This window comes from Hylobates moloch, unplaced genomic scaffold, assembly GCF_009828535.3.
Source record: "Hylobates moloch isolate HMO894 unplaced genomic scaffold, HMol_V3 SCAFFOLD_5, whole genome shotgun sequence".
Lineage (NCBI taxonomy): Eukaryota > Metazoa > Chordata > Mammalia > Primates > Hylobatidae > Hylobates > Hylobates moloch.
In genome coordinates, this window is record NW_026652280.1 from 76,471,319 (window position 1) to 76,493,875 (window position 22,557).

At 45.4% G+C, this 22,557-nt stretch overlaps 2 protein-coding genes across 4 annotated transcripts in view; both read left to right on the forward strand.

The window, feature by feature from the left end:
• The first annotated feature begins 3,080 nt into the window (after positions 1-3,080).
• On the forward strand, positions 3,081-3,416 carry LOC116467855 (transcription and mRNA export factor ENY2-like). The gene has a single exon (XM_032151502.3). It carries the CDS (start codon positions 3,120-3,122, stop codon positions 3,414-3,416), a length of 297 nt encoding a protein of 98 aa, XP_032007393.1. The 5' UTR covers positions 3,081-3,119.
• Positions 3,417-6,902: 3,486 nt separating this feature from the next.
• ZDHHC5 (zinc finger DHHC-type palmitoyltransferase 5) overlaps positions 6,903-22,557 on the forward strand; it is a 34,214-nt gene continuing 18,559 nt past the window's right edge. The window contains exons 1-3 of one of the 3 annotated variants that reach the window (XM_032152932.2): positions 6,903-7,167; positions 11,350-12,513; positions 21,727-21,848. In XM_032152932.2, the coding sequence (XP_032008823.1) occupies positions 12,410-12,513; positions 21,727-21,848 (226 nt within the window). In that variant the 5' untranslated portion in view covers positions 6,903-7,167; positions 11,350-12,409. Of the gene's footprint in view, positions 7,168-7,203; positions 7,221-7,487; positions 7,577-11,349; positions 12,514-21,726; positions 21,849-22,557 lie in introns of those variants that run through there. The other 2 variants (XM_032152933.2, XM_058438702.1) reach the window with 2 other exon arrangements.

Genomic DNA, 22,557 nt, shown 5'->3' on the forward strand with positions numbered 1-22,557 from the left:
AGTAGAGACAGGGTTTCACTATGTTGGCCAGGCTGGTCTCAAACTCCTGACCTCGTGATCTGCCTGCCTCGGCCTCCCAAAATGCTCGGATTACAGGTGTGAGACACTGTGCCCGGCCGTGAGTTCTTATGATAGTTCCCCTTTCCTCAGCACTTAGGTAAATAGATGGTAAATCTGCTGTCAGTGCTGGATTTACTGTGGGGAGTTAGAGGCTGGTGAAATCTCGGAATGAGATTTTGTATCTAATCATTTTCCAGAGATAGCTCATTTTCCTTCCAGTACAGCTATCCTTCTTGTCTATTTGATTGGAACTAGGCCCTAAGTCAAAGTGTAACTTGAGCTTTCAGGTGGTAAGAAGCTGGGAAAGCCCATTCTTTTTGATCTCTTGCAAATGATTGTTTGGTGTCCCTGGTTTGCACTTGGATTACTTAAGTATCTGATGCCATTCATCCATTCCTTCTTTCCATAAATGTTTACTGAGGACCAACTGTTTGTCAGGAGCCATTCTAGATAGGGAACAAGATAGACAAAAGTTTTATGGAGCTTACATTATAGAATAAACAAATTTAAAAAGGCAAGTGCTATGCAGAGACTTAAATTTGGGGGATATGAGACAGAGTGGCTGGAGGCTACTTTCGATTGGGTGGTCAGGAAAGGCCCTCCCTGAGCATACATTTTGGGCTAAGACTTGAATAGCTGTGTGAAGTCTGGGGCAAAACCTTTCTGGTGAAAACAAACTGCAAAACCCTAATAAAGGAACAAGCTTGGTGAGTTTGGTGAAGAGAAAAGCCAGTGTGGTTAAAGCGTAGTGAACCAAGAGAGACCGTACAAGATGAGGCTGGAGGGGGCAGCAAAGACCAGATAATGTAGGGCTTTTGTAAACCAGGGTGAAGAATGGATTTTTTTGGCCAGGTGCGGTGGGTGGTGGCCATGCCTTTAACCCCAGCCACTCGGGAGGCTGAGAATCCCTTGAACCCGAGAGGTGGAGGTGCAGTAAGCCGAGATTGCATCACTGCATTCCAGTCTAGGTGACAGAAGGACACTCTTTCTCAAAAAAAAAAAAGGATTTTTTATTTCTTTTTAAGAGATAGGGATCTCAGCTGGGCGTGGCGGCTGATGCCTGTAATCCCAGCACTTTGGGAGGCTAAGGTGGGTGGATCACTTGAGGTCAGGAGTTCGAGACCAGCCTCACCAACATGGTGAAACCCCATCTCTACTAAAAATACAAAAAAAAATGTAGCCTAGCGTGGTGGCACATGCTTGTAATCCCAGGTACTTGGGAGGTTGAGGCAGGAGAATTGCTTGAACCCGGGAGGTGGAGATTGCCGTGAGCCAAGATCACGCCACTGCACTCCAGCCTAGGCAATAAGAGCGAAACTCCGACTCAAAAAAAAAAAGAGATGGGGGGGGTCTTACTACATTGCCCAAGCTGGCTTTGAACTTCTGGGCTTAAGTGATCCGCCCACCTTAGTCTCCTGAGTAGCAGGGACTACAGGCTCATGCCACAGCACCTGGTTTAAGAATGGATTTTACTCTTAAGAGCAATGGGAACCAGGGGTGAGGGGTAGTTAAGTAGAGTATTATTTGATCTTCTTTTTTTCTTTCGTGTGTGTGTGTGGGACAGAGTTTCATTCTTGTTGCCCAGGCTGGAGTGCAACGGCGCAATCTGGCTCACTGCAACCTCCGCCTTCCAGGTTTAAGTCTCCTGCCTCAGCCTCCCGAGTAGCTGGGATTACAGGCATGCACCACCATGCCCAGCTAATTTTGTGTTTTTAGTATAGATGGGGTTTCTCCGTGTTGGTCAGGCTTGTCTCCAACTCCCAACTTCAGGTGATCCACCGGCCTCGGCCTCCCGAAGTGTGGGATTACAGGCGTGAGCCAGCACGCCTGGCTGATCTCCTCCCTCCCTTCCCTCCTTCTTCCTTTCTTTTCCTTTCCCCTTTCCTCTCTCTTTCCTGCTCTCTTTTTCTTCTCCTTCCTTCTCTTTCTTTTCATTCCTTCCCCTTCCTTCCTATTCCTTCCTTTCCTTTCCTTCCCTCACCTCCTCTCCTCTCTCCTCCCCTTCCCTCCCCTCTTCCTTCCCTCCTTCTGAGTTTTGCTATGTTGCCCAGGCTGGAGTGCTGTGGCATGACCTCGGTGCACTGCAACCTCTGCCTCCCAGGTTCAAGTTATTCTCCTGCCTCAGCCTCCTGAGTAGCTGAGTAGCACCCGCCACCATGCCTAGCGAATTTTTGTATTTTTAGTAGAGATGGGGTTTCGCCATGTTGGCCAGGCTGGTCTCGAACTCCCGACCTTAAGTGATCCATCTGCCTCGGCCTCCCAAAGTGCTGGGATTAGCCTGGCTGATTACTTTAAATTTTGAAAAGATCACTGCTTTGCGGAGAGTAGGTTATAGGGCAAGTGTAAAAGCAAGGACAATAATTAGGAGAGTTTTGTAACGGTGCGAATGTGAGAACTGGTGGGGGATGAAATACTAGGGCAGCAGAGGTAGAGCTGGTGAGAGGATATTCTGAAGGCAGGACTTCGTAATGGAGTGGTGAGGAAAACGATGGAATCAAGGATGCATCCTGGATTTTTTTTAACAGGACACACTAGGTTAGACATGAGATTGGGGAAACTCAGGGAGTTGTCCCCCTGAGGGACAAGGGAAACTCGAGGTTTTTGGCAGTGTTAAATATGAGCTATTAATTGTCCATGGGAGGCGGAGGTTGCAGTGAGCTGAGATCGCGTCACTGCACTCCAGCCTGGGTGACAGAGCGAGACTCCATCCCCCAGCACCAAAAAAAATGCAGGAGCAAGGGAGATAGGATCCACAGCACAAAGGGAAGAACTACCCTTTAACACATACAGAGACATTTCACAAGGACAGGAGGAAAGATAGCAGTATTTAAACACAAAGAGGTTGACCAGAAGCAGTGGCTCAGACCTGTAATCCCAGTAATTTGGGAGGTCAAGGCAGGTGGATCACTTGAGCTCAGCAGTTGGAGACTACCCTGGCCAATGTGGTGAAACCCTAAAAACATGAAAATTGGGAAATGCATGTTCTAGCTTTCTGTGTGCTTAGGTGCCCATGCTACTGAGGGTCTAAGTCCAGGCAGCCGAAGAGTGTGGTTAGCAAGATGAACAAAGATGCGCAGATGAGAGGAGCCATTAACCAAAAGTTGATAGAAACTGGAGAAAGAGAATGCTTCAAAGAGTTGCTGAGAGCTAAATTAATTGAATGTGGCTGGAAGGATCAGTTGAAGGCACACTGTAAACAGGTAATTAAAGAAAAAAGACTAGAACACATTACTGTTGATGACTTGATGGCTGAAATCACTCCAAAAGGCAGAGCCCTGGTACTTGACAGTGTAAAGAAGGAGCTCCTACAAAGAATAAGAACATTCCTTGCTCAGCAGGCCAGCCTTGAAGATTGAATTAGATTGTGGTGTTCTATGGTTTTATTTATGAAAGTAAAACTTGCCATAAATTAGAAAACAGTTTCTCCAAATAAAATCTTTTTTTGTATGATGGTATACAGTTTTCAGTAATGATGTACACATTGTATTGATTTTTTCCCTAAATGTGTTAATTTTAATAAATAGCTCATGAATTAAAAAAAAACAACACAAAAATTAGCTGGGTGAGGCGGCATGTGCCTGTAGTCCCAGCTACTCTGGAGGCTGAGGCAGGAGAATCACTTGAGCCTGGGAGATGGAGGTTGCAGTGATCCTAGATCACACCACTGTACTCCAGCCTGGGTGACAGGAGTGACCCTGTCTCAACAAAACAAACAAACAAACATAAAGAGGTTGTTTGTTTGTTTGGTGCTGAAAGGCAGGGCATTCCTCTCTGATTGATTCTAACCCCCAGGGCAGCATTTTGTTCTTGTTTGCATGTTTATTTACTAGTGAGTTGAACTAAAAATGACCCAGTGGTTTGCCGTCTATAGGCATAAGAAAATGCAACTGAAGACAATTTGAAAAAGTGTAGATAAGCTACGCTAGAAAAACTGTAAAGGGCCTGGTGCAGTGGCTCATGCCTGTAATCTCAGCACTTTGGGAGGCTGAGGTAGGAGGATCACTTGAGCCTAGGAGTTCGAGACCAGCCTGGGCAATATATAGTGAGACCTCATCTATACAAATCTTAAAAAATTAGCCAAGCATGGTGGCACACATCTGTAGTCCCAGCTACTCAGGAAGCTGAGGTGGGAGGATTGCTTGAGAATGGAAGGGGGAGGTTGTAGTCAGCTGAGATAGCTCCACTGCACTCCAGCTGGGTAACACAGCCAGACCCAGTCTCAAAAAAGAAAAACAAAAACCTATAGGGTATTAATTGATAAACATATTAATTTGAAGTTTGGGTGGTCTGGATATCCCACTGTTTTAGCCTAGCTTTTACTCTGGATACTTTTCAGAAGTAGCTGGCACTTTAAACCTTATGTTCTATTAAACATTCTTTCCAAGAAATACCTTGAGTGATCCCAAGGAAAACTGGACAAGTGGAATCTCTGTCTTTCAACTTTGGGATAGTGATTATACCTCTGTTAGTGCTCATCCACCTAACAAAGCTTGGCAATCCAAACTAGTATCCCAGGGGAGTTTAGTTTGGTTGGATGGTGGAAGACTGATTTTTTTTTTTCCATTAAACACTGTCTAGCCAAGAGACACCACTATTTACAAGTTCTTAGACAGCTGAAAGGAAAATAAAAATGCCTAATTTGTGAAGTGGAGGAAATCAGAAAGTCTAAAAATCCAAGAAAAATACTGCAACAGAAAAATGAAAGCTGACTTCATCTTAAAGAAACATGGCTCACAGGTAGAAAATGCCAATATCAGGCCGGGCACTGTGGCTCACGCCTGTAATCCCAGCACTTTGGGAGGCCAAGGTGGGAGGATCATTTGAGGTCAGGAGTTCCAGACCAGTGTGGCCAACATGGTGAAACCCCATCTCTACTAAAAATATAAATATTAGCTGGGTGTGGTGGCACATGCCTGTGATCCCAGCTACTCAGGAGGCTGAGGCATGAGAATCACTTGAACCCGGGAGGAGGAGGTTGCCATGAGCTGAGATGGCGCCACTGCACTCCAGCCTGGGTGAGTGTGAGACTCCCTCTCAAAAAGTAAAAAATAAAATACCAATATTGTATCTTCAATAATTTACCTTTCATATGGTCTAAAGAGGTTTTTGTTTTGTTTTGAGACGGAGTCTTGCTCTGTTGCCCAGGCTGGAGTGAAGTTGTGTGATCTCGGCTCACTGCAACCTCTGCCTCCCGGGTTGAAGCAATCCTCCTGCCTCAGCCTCCCGAGTAGCTGGGATTACAGGCTCCCCCGACCATGCCCGACTAATTTTTGTATTTTTAGTAGAGAGGGAGTTTCACTATGTTGGCCAGGCTGGTCTCGGTAGTACCTGACCTCGTGATCCGCCTGCCTTGGCCTCCCAAAGTGCTGGGATTACAGGCGTGAACCACCACGACAGGCCAGGTCTAAAGAGTTTTAAAAATATAAAGTCGTTATAAACAACTCTCAAGTGTGTTGCAATAAATGCAGGATTGACGCTGTTAACAAGAATAAACTAGAACTGATAATATATGCCAGGTCAGAGAAGGAACTAGACTCCAGAAAACAGGAGAAGGTAGTTATCCTTTACCTTGCTGCCTAATGCTAAAGTGTCAGAACCACAGTAAAGCCAGCGACATTTGAGACCAAACCCCAGGACAATCCTCAAGATTTTACAGGTGAGGGGCCTCGGCTTCAGGGAAGTGGCTTGTGAAACACCTTTTCGAGGGGCCATTATGTAATAGCCAGAGTTGCTTTCCAAAAAAGAAATAGCCTCGAGCTGAATGGGGAGAGAATACGGGGCATTGCTATTGGTATTGGTTCACAGCTGTCTTGGGCTAATCAGGGCAAAGTGTACCACTATGACCTATGCACAGTTAGCTCGCCAGGGACAGTAGCTATTCTAGAGAACCTTTTACTTCTAGTTTTGTATTCTAGGATTGGGTAAGGTGAGGGATGCGGGCGCCCATCCCACGTGTGGCAGTGGGAAACTAATGGAATTAAGGGAGTTCATTTCCCGGCTCGCACTACGGGGGCGGGAGGGTGCTGCCACCGCCTCAGGTCGCGTGCTCCTTAGGCTTCCCTCTCACGGTTAGCGCTACGGCTCCAAGGCTGGCGCCTGCTCTTCTTCATCTCCCTCCCCGGCCCTTGGAAGGAGCCTCGCCCTACATTGGCTCTTCAAGTCCGGGCGTTCCCTTCATGTGGGAGACAGCCCAGAGCATTCCATTACCCTGGATTCTGCCCAGACCAGCGACTTCGCCGGACTGAAGATTTCTCCAGCAAGATTGTTTTAAATAAAGTTTTTGCCATCAAAAAAAAAAAAAAAAAAAAGGGAGGTGGGAAGGAGAAGAGGGAGGCCTAGTCACCAAATGGTTGGCCAATCTGCCGCGAAGGGGCTGAAGCAGGAAGCGGCGAGAGTCGCCGGTAATTGGCTGCGCAGGAAGCCTGTCTGGACTGTACCACCTCAGTAGGAGAGGGGTTGCTGAGTTCGAGAAGGTAGCTGCATGCTTTTGAGTACTTCTAGTACACACACATAATTCTTTTCTTATTTCCGAGAGTTTTTGCTTGGATTCAGTGGGAATACAACAGGACGCAGGAGAAGGGAAGACTCGTCTGGCCATTTCCTCATTCCTGACTCCTGTGCATTAGTCCAATCCTCGTCTCTTAGTTGTCCCCGCAACCCCACGGCCTTACGTGCGCGCTCTCGTCTTCTCGCGTGCGTACGCCGCTGTGTTGCTACAGCCAATCAGGCCGCGAGGTCGCCGCGGTCGCCAGGGTTCGCGCGCACGCCCCAGATCGGAGTCGGGGTGGGGGCTATGGGTGAATGGGAGAGTGAGCGGGGGTGGGTGCGGCAGCGCGAGCCGCATGAATGAGACAAACGTGCGCCGCGCGAGACGTCGCGCGAGCCCGGACCAGGGAGCCAATGGGAACGAGGGAAGGGTTCGAGACCCGGCACTGAGGGCAACGGCCGCGCGCCGGCTCCGAGACGAGCGACGCCTGGCGGGAGCGCGCGGCAGCGGGGCGGGCGTGGAGCGTGCGGGGGCCGCGCGCTGCTTCTCTGAGGCAGGACGGCACTGCCGGGAGGCGGCGGTGACAACGACGGCGGTGGTGACGGGCACCAGGCTCGGGGGTGAGTGCGGAGGACACCGGTCCCTGCGGAACCGGAAGTGCCGGACCAGCGAGGTGGGAGGGGAGGGTGACCTCTAGGGAAGGGGGACCGACGACGGGGAGGGGGTTAAGGCCCCATGTCTCCTCCGGGCCGGGTCTTCCAACCGCGGCGGGACCCGTGGGCCCTGGAAACGGACGACGAGTGGAGGCCGGGGATCCACGACCGCCAGGGCTCGGAACGGGTTAGAGACGGCCACTCAGCTCGAGACCGCGGTCCCCGGTGCCTGGCGCCCAGCCGCCGTCCCTTCCGCCCCCGGCCCTGCGCCCTCGGGCTCTGCGGTCCCCGCAGACCGCTCTCTCAACCTCGGTGGGCCTGGCCGCCGTGGATTCCTTCTTCTCAGTTTCAGCGGTCGTCAGCCCTCCTCCAACGGGTGATTCTCCTTGCCCCAGTCCCGTGGTGGGGACCGGGTGCTGTTTCCCTTTTACCACTCTGCGGTTCGAGTCCATCGCTCCACTCTGCTGATACTTATTTTGGCTCTTGCTTCGTCCTGTTACCTGTTCGCTCTCACCCGTCCGCTTCCTCCTCCTACCGCCACCAGCCGAGTGCTCCATGCTTTTAGTACTTTGTACTTTTTAAAGTGGAGCTCGAATGCGTTTGTCAATATTTTACCTATATAAATTTCTTTTTGGGGCAGGGAGGTGGAAAGTGTTTTACCCACTTGGCCAAATGAAACACTGAAATAAGAAGTAAGAAAGTTGCTAAAAGTTGTGAAGGCAGTTGTAGGATCACATATATGTTATACGCTAGACTATTTTTCTGCCTTGGATTCTTCACTTCCTGGTTAATGCCATCTTGACCAAGTTAATCTAACATTTGCATATCATCCTTTTATCTCAGTATCCCTTTGTCCTGGATCAAATATCTTCAGAATGCTCATTATCACCCATTGTATAAACTTAATGTTTACAAAATTATATTGCCATGTATTTTGCTACCTCGGTATATAATGATAACACCCACATTAAACTTCTTGGCTACCCACATTAAACTTCTTGGCTACCCACATTAAACTTCTTGGCTCTTTCTCCCATACCTTGACATGTGAATTATTCCATGGTACCTCCGGTACTGTGTATTTAGATTTACTCTATTGTACTGTTACACCACTTATTTCAACAAAAAATAGTTGTGTTGTCCTTGGTACTGCTGGTATCCACCTATTTAAGGAAATACCTGTATTAAACCTTATTAAAGCCTTCAAACCACATATCCTGTATTGTTTGTTTTACATATATATATTTCCATTTCATAGTTTACTCTGTGCCTCAATATGGCATACATATTACTTTTTTTCTTATTTTTGAGACAGAGTCTGGCTCTGTCGCCCAGGCTGGAGTGCAGTGGCTGCGGTCTTGGCTCACTGCAACCTCCACCTCCCGGGTTCAAGCGATTCTCATGTCTCAGCCTCCCTAGTAGCTGGGATTTCAGGCACGCCCCATCACGCCCTGCTCATTTGTTTGTATTTTTAGTAGAGGCAGGGTTTTGGTATGTTGGCCAGGCTGGTCTCGAACTCCTGACCTCAAATGATCCGCCCGCCTCGGCCTCCCAAAGTGCTGGGATTACAGGCGTGAGCCCCCGCGCCCGGCTGGCATACATATTCTTGTATACTTTTTTGATACTAGTATGGATTCGAACTGTTGACTCTGATGAACCACACTCACCCTCGTGGTTTCATCCTACTATCTGCAGCACATCCTTCTGCGAAGAATTGGTTCATCTTTATTTATACCCAATGAATTCTTAGGTTTTATGATTTCCCTTCTATTGTGTGGCCCCCAAGCATCTCAGATGCTGATCTCTTTTGTATTCCCAGTATTATACTCCCAAAATTGCATGGCCTTTCATGACTCTCTATTACTGTGTCAATATTAGTCCATGTGACTTTTTTCCTATGGAAAATATGTGAAATAATATATAGTATCTAAATGATATTCTACTCTAGATAAAATTTAAGTAGTATAATTTTCCATCTTTTCTAGTCTTTGGGATTTTGAGGGAAAAGTTTGCTTTAATAGTACATATTGGCTGGGCAGGGTGTCTCACACCTGTAATCCCAGCACTTTGGGTGAGCGGGCAGATCACCTGGAGGTCAGGAGTTCGAGACCAGCCTGGGCAACATGATGAAACCCCGTCTCTACTAAAAATACAAAATTAGCTGGGCGTGGTGGTGCCCTCCTGTAATCCCAGCTGCTCGGGAGGCTGAGGCAGGAGAATTGCTTGAATCCAGGAGGCGGAGGTTGCAGTGAGCTGAGATCACACCATGCACTTCAGCCTGGGTGACAGAGGGAAACTCTGTTTCAAAAAAAAGTACATATTGTCTACAAATCAAGAATTTGCTTTTGTTAACAAAGTTACTGAGGCCTACATTCCAAATGTTAGGCCTCGATTCCTGTAGGAAACTGAGAGTTAAATAATCATTAAATCAGGGACTAGAGAGGATTTATGTTTTCTAGGACTATAACAGTTTCTTAGAGTCTTTGGGCGCTCACTGTATTCTAATACTGCTGTTTGGCCCTCTGAAACCCTAATTTTATTTATTTATTTTTTTTCTGAGGTGGAGTCTCGCTTTCTTGCCCAGGCTGGAGTGAAGTGGCGCGATCTCCGCTCACTGCAAGCTCCGCCTCCTGGGTTCACGCCATTCTCCTGCCTCAGCCTCCCGAGTAGCTGGGACTACAGGCGCCTGCCACTACGCCCAGCTAATTTTTTGTATTTTTAGTAGAGACGGGGTTTCACTGTGTTACCCAGGATGGTCTTGATCTCTTGACCTCGTGATCCGCCTGCCTCGGCCTCCCAAAGTGCTGGGATTACAGGCTTGAGCCACCGCGCCCGGCCAGAAACCCTAATTTTAAAGAGAGAAATGAATCATAAGAGAAGGCACTTTTGCCTTCCATGCCATAAGTGAGAGAGGAAGTGGTAAATTATAGGGCACATTTATATTTTGTTATCTGAATCTTCTGATTTTATTTTATTTTTTGAGACAGAGTCTTGCTCTGTTGCCTAGGCTGGAGTGCAGTGGCTCACTGCAACCTCTGCTTCCTGGGTTCAAGTGATTCTCCTGCCTCAGCCTCCTGAGTAGCTGGGACTACAGGCGCCCACCCAGCTGATTTTTGTATTTTTAGTAGAGAAGGGAATAAAACTACTTTCTTTTAAAATTCTAACTTAAAATTTTTTGCTTGCAGATTCCAAGTTATCATCTCTGGGCAGGTAGTGGATGAAAAGGTAGAAAGGGTTTGTGTCACCAGAGGGGCATGTGACCTCTTGAGTTCTGAACCTGAGGTGATTCAGTGGAATGTCCTCGGGCATTCTGTAGCCTTCAATTTTAAAGAGTGGGATAAGGGACTGCGTCACCAGATAATGTGAGTAAAATGCTTTTAGATCACCAGATGAAAAGCATCTTATAAAATCCCAAGGTGCTGGTGTTAGTTTGTTACTGTCTTTAACAGAAATAATTGTTACTTTTAATCATATTGGGGCAGGTGGGGCTCAGTTACCTTAGGCCAATATAGGAATAATAAACTGTTGAATTGGGAAAAAAGGACCAACCCTATGCTTATTCAGTTTCTCAGAGGGCATCATGCCTTTCTCTGCAAGAACATTTCTTACCCAGTGTTCTAATGGGTGGTTCCAGAAGACCAAAAATTCAGCTTCTGCCTCTTCGGGATTGTAACTAAAAAGCATAGAGGAGCAAGAGAAACACAGAGAAAGAAAATGAAACTTGCTTTCCTAATTTTGAGGTTAATTTTTTTCTTTTTTCACTATAACAATAAACATTCTTCTTGTCCAAAGAGAAATCTTTGTTCTAGGACTGCCCTTCACTGCTGTGCCCTTGTTTGTGATTTTGATATTCTTGGTATTTGTTACACCATCTGTGTCTGGTGAGATGGCCCCTTACGAGAGCTAGTCCTTCGATGTCCTTTGGCCAGGTGAAGCCATGTTCTCCTTCCAATCTGAACAGAGCAAAGGATTCTCAATCAGTTTTCCTCTCAATTCAGAGTCCTTTCTTACCCACATACATGTAAGTGAAATGGAAAACAGTCTTTCTTTCAGAAAGTACTTTTTAACAGCAGCCTGTGGAATTTTAGCCTTGGTGTCTAAGAAATACCCTGAAAGAATTATCTGATAAAGATACTTGTTTTTCTCCAGGTGAGACACATTAACCGGTTGAACTCTGCATCTGGAAAGCTGAAGACTGAAGAAAGAAGAGACATTGACTAGTCTGGAAACAGGGACATCTTTGGAACTTCGTTTTCATCCACAGTAAACTTTTGAAGTGTCATCAAGTGGAATTGATTTCTTCATCTTATTCTGCCTGTTGGGAAGAACATGGCTTCAAGGATTTTAAGTTTCCCTTTAGTTTTACATGAACTCTGTAGGAAACAGAGCCCTTAAAGGGCTTGGGAGTAACAAGAAGAGATTGAAGACAGACAAGCTTGTCCTGTTTTCCTTGCCCCTTCAAAGAAGAGGATTTACAGCTCAAACTTACAACAGTTGTTGTCCAGCTTTAGCCATCAAGAGAGAAATAAACCACCATTGCCAGACTACAAGCCCTGGTGAAGTCAGGCTGTGGGAGTGGTGGCATTGAGAAGACTACCTAAAAGAGACAAAGACTGCAGTAAACACAGCTCCTCCTTAAAGTTGGAAGGGGCCTCAGGTTCCTTCTTGGATTGAAATAGAAACACAGGGCACACCTCTTCTAGGTGCAGCTCACATTTTATGGAACTGTAGTCGTGGAGGTACTATAGTATCTCCTCAGAAGAATTTTTCTTTGCCCAAAGTTTTTTTTGCCGTACCCTGATATTCTCTCCTTCTTTTGAAGACCTGCCTCCATCCATGAGCTGTATCTTGACCTGTCTGACTCTCCATGTTTTCCGCCTGCAACCATTTGCATGTGTACAGCCTACTGTTTGTCTCCAGTTTTTAAACTGTACAAGTTGTGTTTCTTAATCTTCCCTTCTGCCTTGTTCTGGGGAGGTGGTTATTCATCATTTGGAATCACCTTTCCCCCTCCCATGTGCTTTCCTTCATTTGAGATCTTTTGACCTTTGGCTTTGTTTGGGAGGGGGAAGGGTGATAACGTTTTCTGTTTCCCTGGTTTTCTTTTGTACTCCTCTCTGTTGCTTCCCTCCTCCCATTTTCTTGTCTGTTCTGCCGCTGTGTGGGCCTGGGCTATGCGGCAGGGCAGATTTCCCATCAGAGCTCCAACATGCCCGCAGAGTCTGGAAAGAGATTCAAACCCAGCAAGTATGTCCCGGTCTCTGCAGCCGCCATCTTCCTAGTGGGAGCTACGACACTCTTCTTTGCCTTTACGTGAGTTTTCTCCCAGCAGGGGTGTTTGGGTGGGTGGATACTCCATGGAAAGTGAGGAGATATGCTTTCTCTTGAGTTTTGCAAAGCCAAGTGACTGAGAGGCCTCAGTGTCTGGTACAGGTAAATCCAAATCCCAGAGACATGTAAGAAAAATGAGAAAAAGCCTGTCCTTTCAGTCTTGTTACCAGTTTTACTTCGCTGAATCTTCTACCTACCCTTTCCTCCTTTATTTTGGAATCATAGATGTCTTCATATTTTTCTACCCAGCTCCATCATTAGATGATCCTAAACTAGGAAGGAAGTGGGAGGAAACCACCAGAGAGGCTTAAAGCAGTTTAAGCAGTCAATTCTATAAGAAAGAGAACTAGACTAGACTAAAGGCTTTTTTTTGTTTTTTGGAGACAGCATCTTGCTCTGTCACTCAGGCTGGAGTGCAATGTTGTGGTCTCGGCTCACTGCAACCTCCGCCTGCCGAGTTCAAGTGATTCTCCTGCCTCAGCCTCCTTAGTAGCTAGGATTAAAAGTGCTAACCACCACACCCGGCTAATTTTTTGTTTTCAGTAGAGATGGGGTTTCACCATATTGGCCAGGCTGGTCTCAAACTCCTGACCTCAAGTGATCCATCCACCTTGGCCTCCCAAAATGCTGGGATTACAGGTGTGAGCCACCGTGCTGGGCCGACTAAAGACTTTTTAAATGCTAATGGCTTTTTTCCACGATGTCTGAAGCTTAAGGTTTGAGATGGTGGAAACTGAGAGTACTGGAAAATTTCAGAATTGATTTATAAGATACACCAATGAGAGAGTTTTGGCTTTTAGTGTTACCCAGATGTTTTCTTTGTACTCTTAAGAGCAGAAGCCTGGAGAAGTGAAGGCCACTGAGAAAGGAAAGGGTAAGTTGTATTTGGGAAGAGAGTCCTAAAAGAGTCCCTTTATGTTAGTTTCTGCCGAGGGAATGACAGTAATTTTCCCATTACTTGGTTCTGTTGGGAAAAGCAGTTGGTATGAAAAAATTTCCCATTTAGGATCTAGGATCTGCATCATTCTCACTTTGATCTTCAGACTTTGTTCATTTACTTGTTATTGGAAGAGACTGAGTGATTTACCCTTCCCTTTTTCCTCAGTTTTTTTTTTTTTTTTTTTTTTTACGCTCTTGACCATTTGGAAAGCATCCTTGCTGTTACCTGTTTATAAATTAACATGTACCAGGCTTCTGAGCCTTATACTGTTGAGTCATTGATTTAGCGCTCTAGTTGCAGCTCTTGGAATCATCAGAGCATGCTGGATCTTCTGGGAAGTTACTTTGTCATGGTTCAGGCTCAAACCTGGTTGTGAAGTGTTATTCAGAGCAACATGAGGTTGCTGGAAAGAGGAAGAAGTGAGTTGAAGTGGTAGGGAATAAAAACACTTGGGCTCATTGAAGTAGAGATTGTTGGGGTGGAGGCAATTATACACAGAAGTTAAATCTGAGGTAGGAGGGTAGGAAAACTCCCCATATTTAGCTTTAGAAGCCAAAAGATATTCTGAAAAATGTGGGTCACATTGTCTAAAGAGTCAGCAAAGTAATACTGATGTATTTCTCTAGTTTTTAAAGAAGGAGAGAAAGAATCACTATCTAAGGCATGAACACCATCCTACTTCTCACCTCCTCTGAAGCAGAGAAGTTGTAGATTTTTTTGGCCCCCAGCTCTGAGCTTGAGCATACCTGCTGCAGTCTCTCAAGGATCTAGAGACTAGTGCCTGCATTTCTCTGACTTAATATTTTCTTCATAATCTTTTCCTCTTGCTTAAACTCAACATGTTCAGTGTTCTGTCCTTCTTCATGCATTTACTACCAGAAAGAGGGGTGAGTCTTTGATGTCAGAACTTGTTTTGGTTTTTGCTAATATGGCCAGTAAGTAGAATCAAAATTTTAACCAAGGGACATTTATATTATTTATATCTTAGTATCCTGTAGCAATTTTGGTTCTGGGTCAAGAGGGGCATATGCAAGACCAGTTTGACATCCTTAGCTCTGCTCAATTGGGGAGGGTCTATTTTCCTTTAAGAGGCAAAGCCTTTGGAGAAGGAAATTGAGGGGACTAAGTGATTTCTGTCTTTCAAGCTCCCTCTTCTTGAGATAGGGCAAGCAGAATCCTTGTTTTTAATTTGCTAATCTGGAACCATTGAAGTGTTTGACTGGTTATACCAGTTTGCCTACAAAGAGTTGTCCTGACATAGGCATTTTCTCAACTGATAGTTGAAGCTGTTTAACCTACTTTCTCATTCCCTGGTGCCAGTAAAGTAGGAGCCCTCCTTATTCCATGGTCTCTTAGCTCTAGGAAAAAGGATTTTGGAGGACAATATTGACCCTATTTGGAATTATTGCCTCTCATCCAAAGTTAGAAGAATCCTAAGTCATAGCTGGAGTTCCTTCCCCCGGCGCTAGTTTCCACAGGACCAAATTTCTGGGCTCCGTCTTTTCCTAAGCATCTCCCCTGTTCACCTTGTAAGGGCATAAACACCCTGTTTATCTTACTCTAGCACCTAGCTTGGGTAATTCTGAAATTCTCATCTCCTCTTCTCCATCTGACTAGAATATCTCCTCTATAAGCATGTATCTGGGCTGAGGCACCACTGTTCTTAAAAACTATCCTCTCATGTATTTTACCTCTTTCGAGGTTCAGTTCTTTGGAGAATCCCCTGTTTAAAACCATACAACCTAAAAAAGAGTTCAGGGTTTCAAATGGAGAGGCAAGAGGAAAGCTCTCTGAACTAGCTCCAATGTGGGGCTGTAAATCTGTAACTACTCTGTCATCCTCCTATTCTCTTCACTAGGCTACAACTAGCTACATTATTAGAAGCCCCAGGTGAGAATTACTTTGGGATATAGAGGACTGTGAGTAGGAGGGAGAGTCCCTTTCAGGTAACAGACATAATTAGTGGAGGCATGTAGACTTCAACTAATTAGGAACAATTTACCTTCCATGTTTGTTAAGTTGGGGAAAGCGATGAGCAGAAATTACTAGTTGAGTTTGCATCAAAGAAATAGTGATCTTCTGCCCCAGAGAATCTTGAACAGAACAGTTGAGGCCTTCCTCCCGGAACCCTAATCCCTCTCATTCCCTGAATTTGTCCAGCACTAAAACTAAGGAATAGTGAGGATCCTGTCTTAATTCTTTTCTGTTTTCACTATTTGGGAGGGAGAGTGTCTGCTGAAGTAACCTTCTACCTCCCAGTTAGTTACTAGACTTCATTTAGGATAACTACTTGGATGTTTATCTATCTTAGTTTAATCTTGTTTTTTGACTGGCAGAGGGGCAGTCCTAGGTAAGTGTGATAAGCACTCTTTGGGGGAGGTCAGGAGATTGATTCTGGTAAAGTCTGTTAACTTTTGTGGACCTAAGATCTTCCTGTCTATAATGAGAATGTTGACCTACAGCAGATTGTTTAAGCAACATGACCCTTTTTCAAATGAAATCTTATATACAAAAAAAAAACAAAAAAAAAACCATAAAAATTAGGGCTGCTCTGGTTCAAGTGAGGCTGGCATGTAGAGGCCCAGCCCCTTGGTATTGCCTCTTTACCCTGTAGGATCCCCTGAGACCTTCTGGTGCTCCTGGTAACACCATTCGGAATCACTGAATTGTATCTTGTTTAAAGTCTCATCAAACTGTGAATTAGTCCAGTTAAGGTCTTATTTTATCCATTTCTAAAGCTGGTGGGAGGGGGCAGGATAAGATCTCTGCTTCACGTGATTTTTTTTTTTTTTTTTTGAGATGGAGTCTTACTCTGTCGCCCAGGCTGCTGGAGTGCAGTGGCGCCGTCTCGGCTCGCTGCAAGCTCTGCCTCCTGGGTTCATGCCATTCTCCTGCCTCAGCCTCCTGAGTAGCTGGGACTATAGGCGCCCACCACCATACCCGGCTAATTTTTTGTATTTTTAGTAGAGACAGGGTTTCACCGTGTTAGCCAGGTGGTCTTGATCTCCTGGCCTCGTGATCCACCCGCCTCGGCCTCCCAAAGTGCTGGGAGCCACCACGCCTGGCCCCTATTTTATCCATTTCTAAAGCTGGTGGGGAGGGGGCAGGATAAGATCTCTGCTTCACATGATTTTTTTTTTTTTTTTTTTTTTTGAGATGGAGTCTTACTCTGTGGCCCAGACTGGAGTGTGGTGGTGTGATCTCGGCTCACTGCAACCTCCACCTCCTGGGTTCAAGTGATTCTCCTGCCTCAACCTCCTGAGTAGCTGGAATTACAGGAACCTGCCACTATGCCCAGCTAATTTTTGTATTTTTAGTAGAGATGGGGTTTCACCATAATGGCCAGGCTGGCCTCAAACTCCTGACTTGAGGTGATCCACCCATGTCGACCTCTCAGAGTGCTGGGATTACAGTCGTGAGCCACCGCACCTGGCCACTTCACGTGATCTTCTAAGGGAAGGATAAAGTCAGAGTTGTATGGAAATCCATGATGGTCTTTCAGGCTCCCATCCATAATACAGCTTGCGGCTTTTCAGTTTCTGCCTCAGTCCTCTTCCAACCCTTTTACCCACAGGAAGTTGGCCAATCTCCATGGAATTCTCTCTGGTCCCCCCTCCCCCGTAACTGCAGAGGTATTAGCACCTGATTTGAGTGGGAGCAGCCTTGTGATTTAGCACATTAATGGAGCAGTGGTTGTGCCTTTTCCTTCTCACATTGTTTTCTTATCCAGGAATAAGTGCTCAGGTCCTACGTCTCACCTTCAGCTGGTTGAAAGTCTGGGTACCACAAATCAGGTATTTTCAGAGAAACTGGGTTGCCCCCCTGTAAAGGGAGAAATTGATTTCTCATGGAATCTTGAGGAAAGCATTTCTAAATGAGGATCCCCATGGGCAGGAAGTGGAACATTCATTTCAGCCTTCTCTCATCAACAAGGAACACTAGTCATATGCTCAAGCAATATGCTAGGCATGGGTGGAATGCATAGAGCTGTTCTTTAGGAGCTTAGTGTCTCTGTTTTAAGTGTCCTTGAATTCCTAGTATTTCATATAGGGGAAGGCAGAGCTGGAATAATTGATAATGATAACGATGGTGATAGTTAATAATGTTTTCTTTTGTCTTCTGTCCACTGAATGCTCAGTATCAAGCCAGCTAGTTTAAAAAGAATTCTAGCACTTTGGGAGGCCAAGACGGGCAGATCAGGAGGTCAGGAGATCGAAACCATCCTGGCTAACACGGTGAAACCCCTTCTCTACTAAAAATACAAAAAAAATTAGCCAGGCGTGGTGGCAGGCGCCTGTAGTCCCAGCTACTCGGGAGGCTGAGGCAGGAGAATGGCGTGAACCTGGGAGGCGGAGCTTGCAGTGAGCCGAGATCACGCCACTGCACTCCAGCCTGGGCGACAGAGCGAGACTGCATCTCAAAAAAAAAAAAGAATTCTAGAGGCTGGGAGCAGTGGCTCACACCTGTAATCCTAGTACTTTGGGAGGCTGAGGCGGAAGGATCGCTGAGCCCAGGAGTTCGAGACCAGCCTGGCCAACATAGTGAGACCTGTCTCTACAAAAAATAAGCAAAGTCAGCTGGTCATGGTGGCATGCACCTGTAGTCCCAGCTACTTGGGAGGGTAAGGCTGAAGGGTTGCTTGAGTCTGGGAGGCAATTTTAGTGAGCCAAGTGTGGGTGACAGAGCGAGACCCTGTCTCAAAAAAAATGAATTCTAATGTCTTTTGAATGAAGATCTTTCTCCTTCATTCTCATATTTGTACTATGTAGCTGAAGTAAAAAGGTTGGAGAGTTTCATGTGGATTACCCAAGGCCTTGCATAGAGAAGTATTAATTGAGGCAGGATTAAATTCCAAAGATTCTGGACTCCTACTTTGTGTTTCTTTCTAAGAACTTAACCATTTTTTGTAATAGGATGTGTTAGGGAGTGCTCTGAAACAGGGTTTCAGGAGTATGGATATTGGAATCCATTCTCCCAATTTTATTTTTGTTTTTTATTTTATTTTATGTATATATTTTGAGACGGAGTTTGGCTCTTATGCCCAGGCTGGCGTGAAGTGGTGCGATCTCGGCTCACTGCAACCTCTGCCCCCTAGGTTCAAGTGATTCTCTTGCCTCAGCCTCCCGAGTAGCTGGGATTACTGGTGCCCACCACCATGCCCAGATAATTTTTGTATTTTTAGTAGAGATGGGGTTTCACCATGTTGGCCAGGCTGGTCTCGAACTCCTGACCTCAGGTGATCCACTTACCTTGGTGTCCCAAAGTGCTAGGGTTACAGGCGTGAGCCACCATACCTGGCCCCACTCTCCCAATTTTATTTGGCCTTGAAAACAGGAGTGCTGAATGGATGGGCAGAAGAACCTGTTCTACCTGAGATGGTATAGGTCTGGTAGTCCTGTCAATGAGTCAGCCAGCCTTCTGGGCTGTGGCCACTCCTTAGGCTTTTAGAGCTTTATGATTATTGCCATAGTCTAAGGACGAGCCCCAACAACTCCTTTTCTGAGCTCTGGCCTCATCTTCCATCAAAGGCAACAGATTCAGACAGGCCACTTGGGGTGGTCACCTAGGAATCTGGCAAAGTACTATAGCAACGGAAAGCCTCTCCTTAAATCAAGCAGAATTTGGGATATGGCAAGAACAGGCTCTGCTCACACATGCCTCTCCTTGGTGGGGTGTTCCCTTATAGTGCTGATTGGAAGCAATGGTTCTGTGAATCTAGGAGTAAATATTGTCCAGGAAGTTGTTATTTGCATCATTTCTAGATTCTGGCACTGTGGGGGCAAACTTTATTTTGGCAACAGATACTGGAATTCCATTCCAGGATTACACACTTTATCTGGACCAAGTTGATATCCAGAGGGTTGTAGGGTAAAGTTCATCATCCAGGGGTAGGTTGGCAGGATCCCCAAGAAACTGAGTTGCTTTGCTTAAAAATGAAACCAGCTGGGCATGGTGGCTCATGTCTGTAATCCCAGCACTTTGGGAGGCTGAGGCGGGCAAATCACTTTGAGCTCAGGAGTTGAGTCCAGCCTGGGCAACATGGTGAAACCGTGTCTCTACAAAAAATTAGCCGGGCGTGGTGGTGTGCATCTGTAGTCCCAGCTACCCGGGAGGCTGGGGTGGGAGGATCACTTGAGCTCAGGAGTTTGAGGCTGCAGTGAGCTGTGATCTTGCCCCTACACTCCAGCCTGGGCAAGACAGCGAGACCCTGTCTCAAAAAAACAAAGAGTCGAGTCAGAAAGATTGATATGGGCCTGCAAGAGGTTTCATATCTTGTTCTTATTCTCAGTTTCTCTCAGAGATGGAAACTAAGGTGAATATTTCTTTCAGAAGCTCAAGAGGCCACAGTGGCCAGTTGTAGGAATGAGACTTTTAAATCATGGGCACCTCAGTGTTCTAAGGATTTAATTTCTTTTTCCCTTCTAATTATCTTCCCAGGCTGTAGGAGTCAAGTGAGTCACCCTTTCTCTTCTTCCCCAGGCGGAAATTGAAGTGACAACATAGTACTAGGGAGGGGCTCTGACCTGGATGACTGGTTTTCAGTTTCTCTCCCTCCCTCTTAAGGAACCTAGGAGGTCAGGCTTTGGGGTGAGGCGGTGCAGGAACTCTTCTTTTTGCTTATATTCCACTCCAAACCCTGCCATTGTATGGAGACATCTTTTCTGAACCAAAGAACTCATAGAGGAGGAAGCTTCCATAGGGGGCTTTCTTTGAGGATAGTGTAGAACTATGACTGAAGGTCTGTTTAGTCCCTGAAATTGATGCCCTCGCTCCAGCTTCGATATTTTGTCTTCTAATTGTGTACTGACATATCAAGAGAACCAAACAGCTAATTGATATTTACTATCTAAAAAGCCTGGCATATAATAAATACTAAAAACTTTTCAAAATGAATGGCTGAATGGAATTTGAATAAATAGATGTGGTGGTAAAGATTTGTGAGATACTTTGTGACATTTTTGTCTCTTGTCTTGGTTTGCTTGTATCTCGTTAAGGAACTGAGTTCCTCCAAACTGCTCTGAGTCAGTCTCAGGGCTGTGCTTTTTGTTTTGGTGGGTGCAGATATCTTTTCTTCACAGAATCCCGGACTGCTGTGGTTTAATTATCTGGAATCATATACTGTCTTGTTCTCCTGTCCTCTTCTTCCTTTCCTTCAGTGAGTTCTTCCTTTCCTTTGACTAGTCCAGATAAAGGGGACAAGGACAGATGCTGTCCTCATTCTGGAGATTAAGTTCTCAGCCACAAAGTAGATTAGAGTATTTATCCACCGTCTTGGTAGTGGGAAGTTCTCCCTGAGCTGAGACGAGAGTTTTTGATACTACTGACAAAATAAGCAGCACATCAGGTTCTTCCAAAACTTCCAGCTCCCAGGAAATCAGCAGAGAAAGGAAGAGCTCTTGAAGCATTCCTACGTAGATTCAAATCCTGAAAGAAACTGAGTTTAATTCTGGACTAGAGAATTGTTTTTTTGGTCAAGAAAAGTTACCTTAAAGCATGTCCCTTGAGTTGACTGCTGTAGAATACTGGGTATGTTTGGGTAGTTTCTTTTTCCTGCAAAATTGAGGACTTCTTTGGTCTGATAGTCTCTATCCTCCCCTATTCCTGCTTCATTTTTAGACATCAAAGGGTTTACTTCTGTGTCTTGATATCCATTCTCATCTGTGTGTTTTAAAAGAATTTCCCAACCTTAAGAACTAGCCTCTAGTTGAGTAAACTCTCAGGCATATCCAATGCAATGAAGAAACTTTAGGCACTTGAGTGGTTCAGAGTCACCTGGCAAGGGGGAGCGGGGGCTAGAAAGGTAGGTGATATCCCATGCTTTGGGCCAATGTGCAGGTCAGTGGGACATGGCTGGGATCCAGAAACCTCAGGCTGCTCCAGAGAAGGGAGTGTAGCTGGTATCAGTTACATAGTCAGTACCTGGTTCTCATGTCTGGTTAGAAAGGAGATAAGGACAGATCTCAAAACGTGGCAAGATCCACAGGATAAGAATGAATCTGAAGCACAAAGACCTTAGTGCAAGGGGTTAAGATGGGAGAGATTCTGAGTCTTGTACTTTTATCTAAAGTGAGCAGTTCCCATAGGAAACTAGACTCACTTGGTGGGAAAGATGAAGATAATAATTTGGGATGGCAAAGGTAAACCACACAAGATTTATCTATAGGTAGGGGGCTAAGTCTTTATAGATTTTTGTATGTATGGTTCATGTCCAAAATATTAGAGGCAACCCCTCATTTTCTTTATTGTCTGTGCAGGTGTCCAGGACTAAGCCTGTATGTGTCACCTGCAGTGCCCATCTACAATGCAATTATGTTTCTCTTTGTGTTGGCTAACTTCAGCATGGCCACCTTCATGGACCCAGGGATTTTCCCTCGAGGTAAGATCTGCTTCTCTCTTAGAAGCACCTTACACTGCCTTTGAAAAATAATGATTTGGCTATACGCAGTTGATCTTGGGCCTTAAGAGTCCTGGGATTTTGGGATATGAAAAATAAAGATTTGAGCATACGCAGATGATCTTGGGCTTTAAAGTCCGGGGATTTTGGGATACTTTTATCATTTTCTGATGATGAAAATCAGGTCAGGGTCTTCAGGAATATATGTCATAACTTCTAGTCCTATGATTCACTTTGGGTCAAATCTTTGAGTTTTAGTTATTTGTTCAGCAGAAATTTATTTAAAGCATATGGGTTGGATGCTATTTTTAGGTACAATAATACCCACAGTGAATTAAGACAGTTATAACAGTGTGATGCAGACTATAATGGAGGCAAGAGCAAGGTTCTGTGAGAATACAAAAAATTGAGAACAAAGAAATATGAGAACATATTTTGCCCAAATAAATTGGGGAAATGCTGCTGAAAATAGGTGGGAAAGACTTTACCAAGTAGAATATAGGAGGGAAGGGCATTTTTAGGCAGAGGAAACAGCACATGCAGAAGCTTGTAGCCATGAAATGGCAAACTTAGTGGGGCTAGAGGATGTTATGCATGTTGTGACCAGAGGTATGAGAGGTAAACCCAGAGCCAAATTGTCAAGGACTTTATATACTAAGTTAAATAGATCATACTTTTTGCTTTGGATAGG

Excerpts from the sequence above, each read along its gene's own strand:
- LOC116467855 (XM_032151502.3), top strand. The coding sequence starts at position 3,120 with ATGAACAAAGATGCGCAGATGAGAGGAGCCATTAACCAAAAGTTGATA.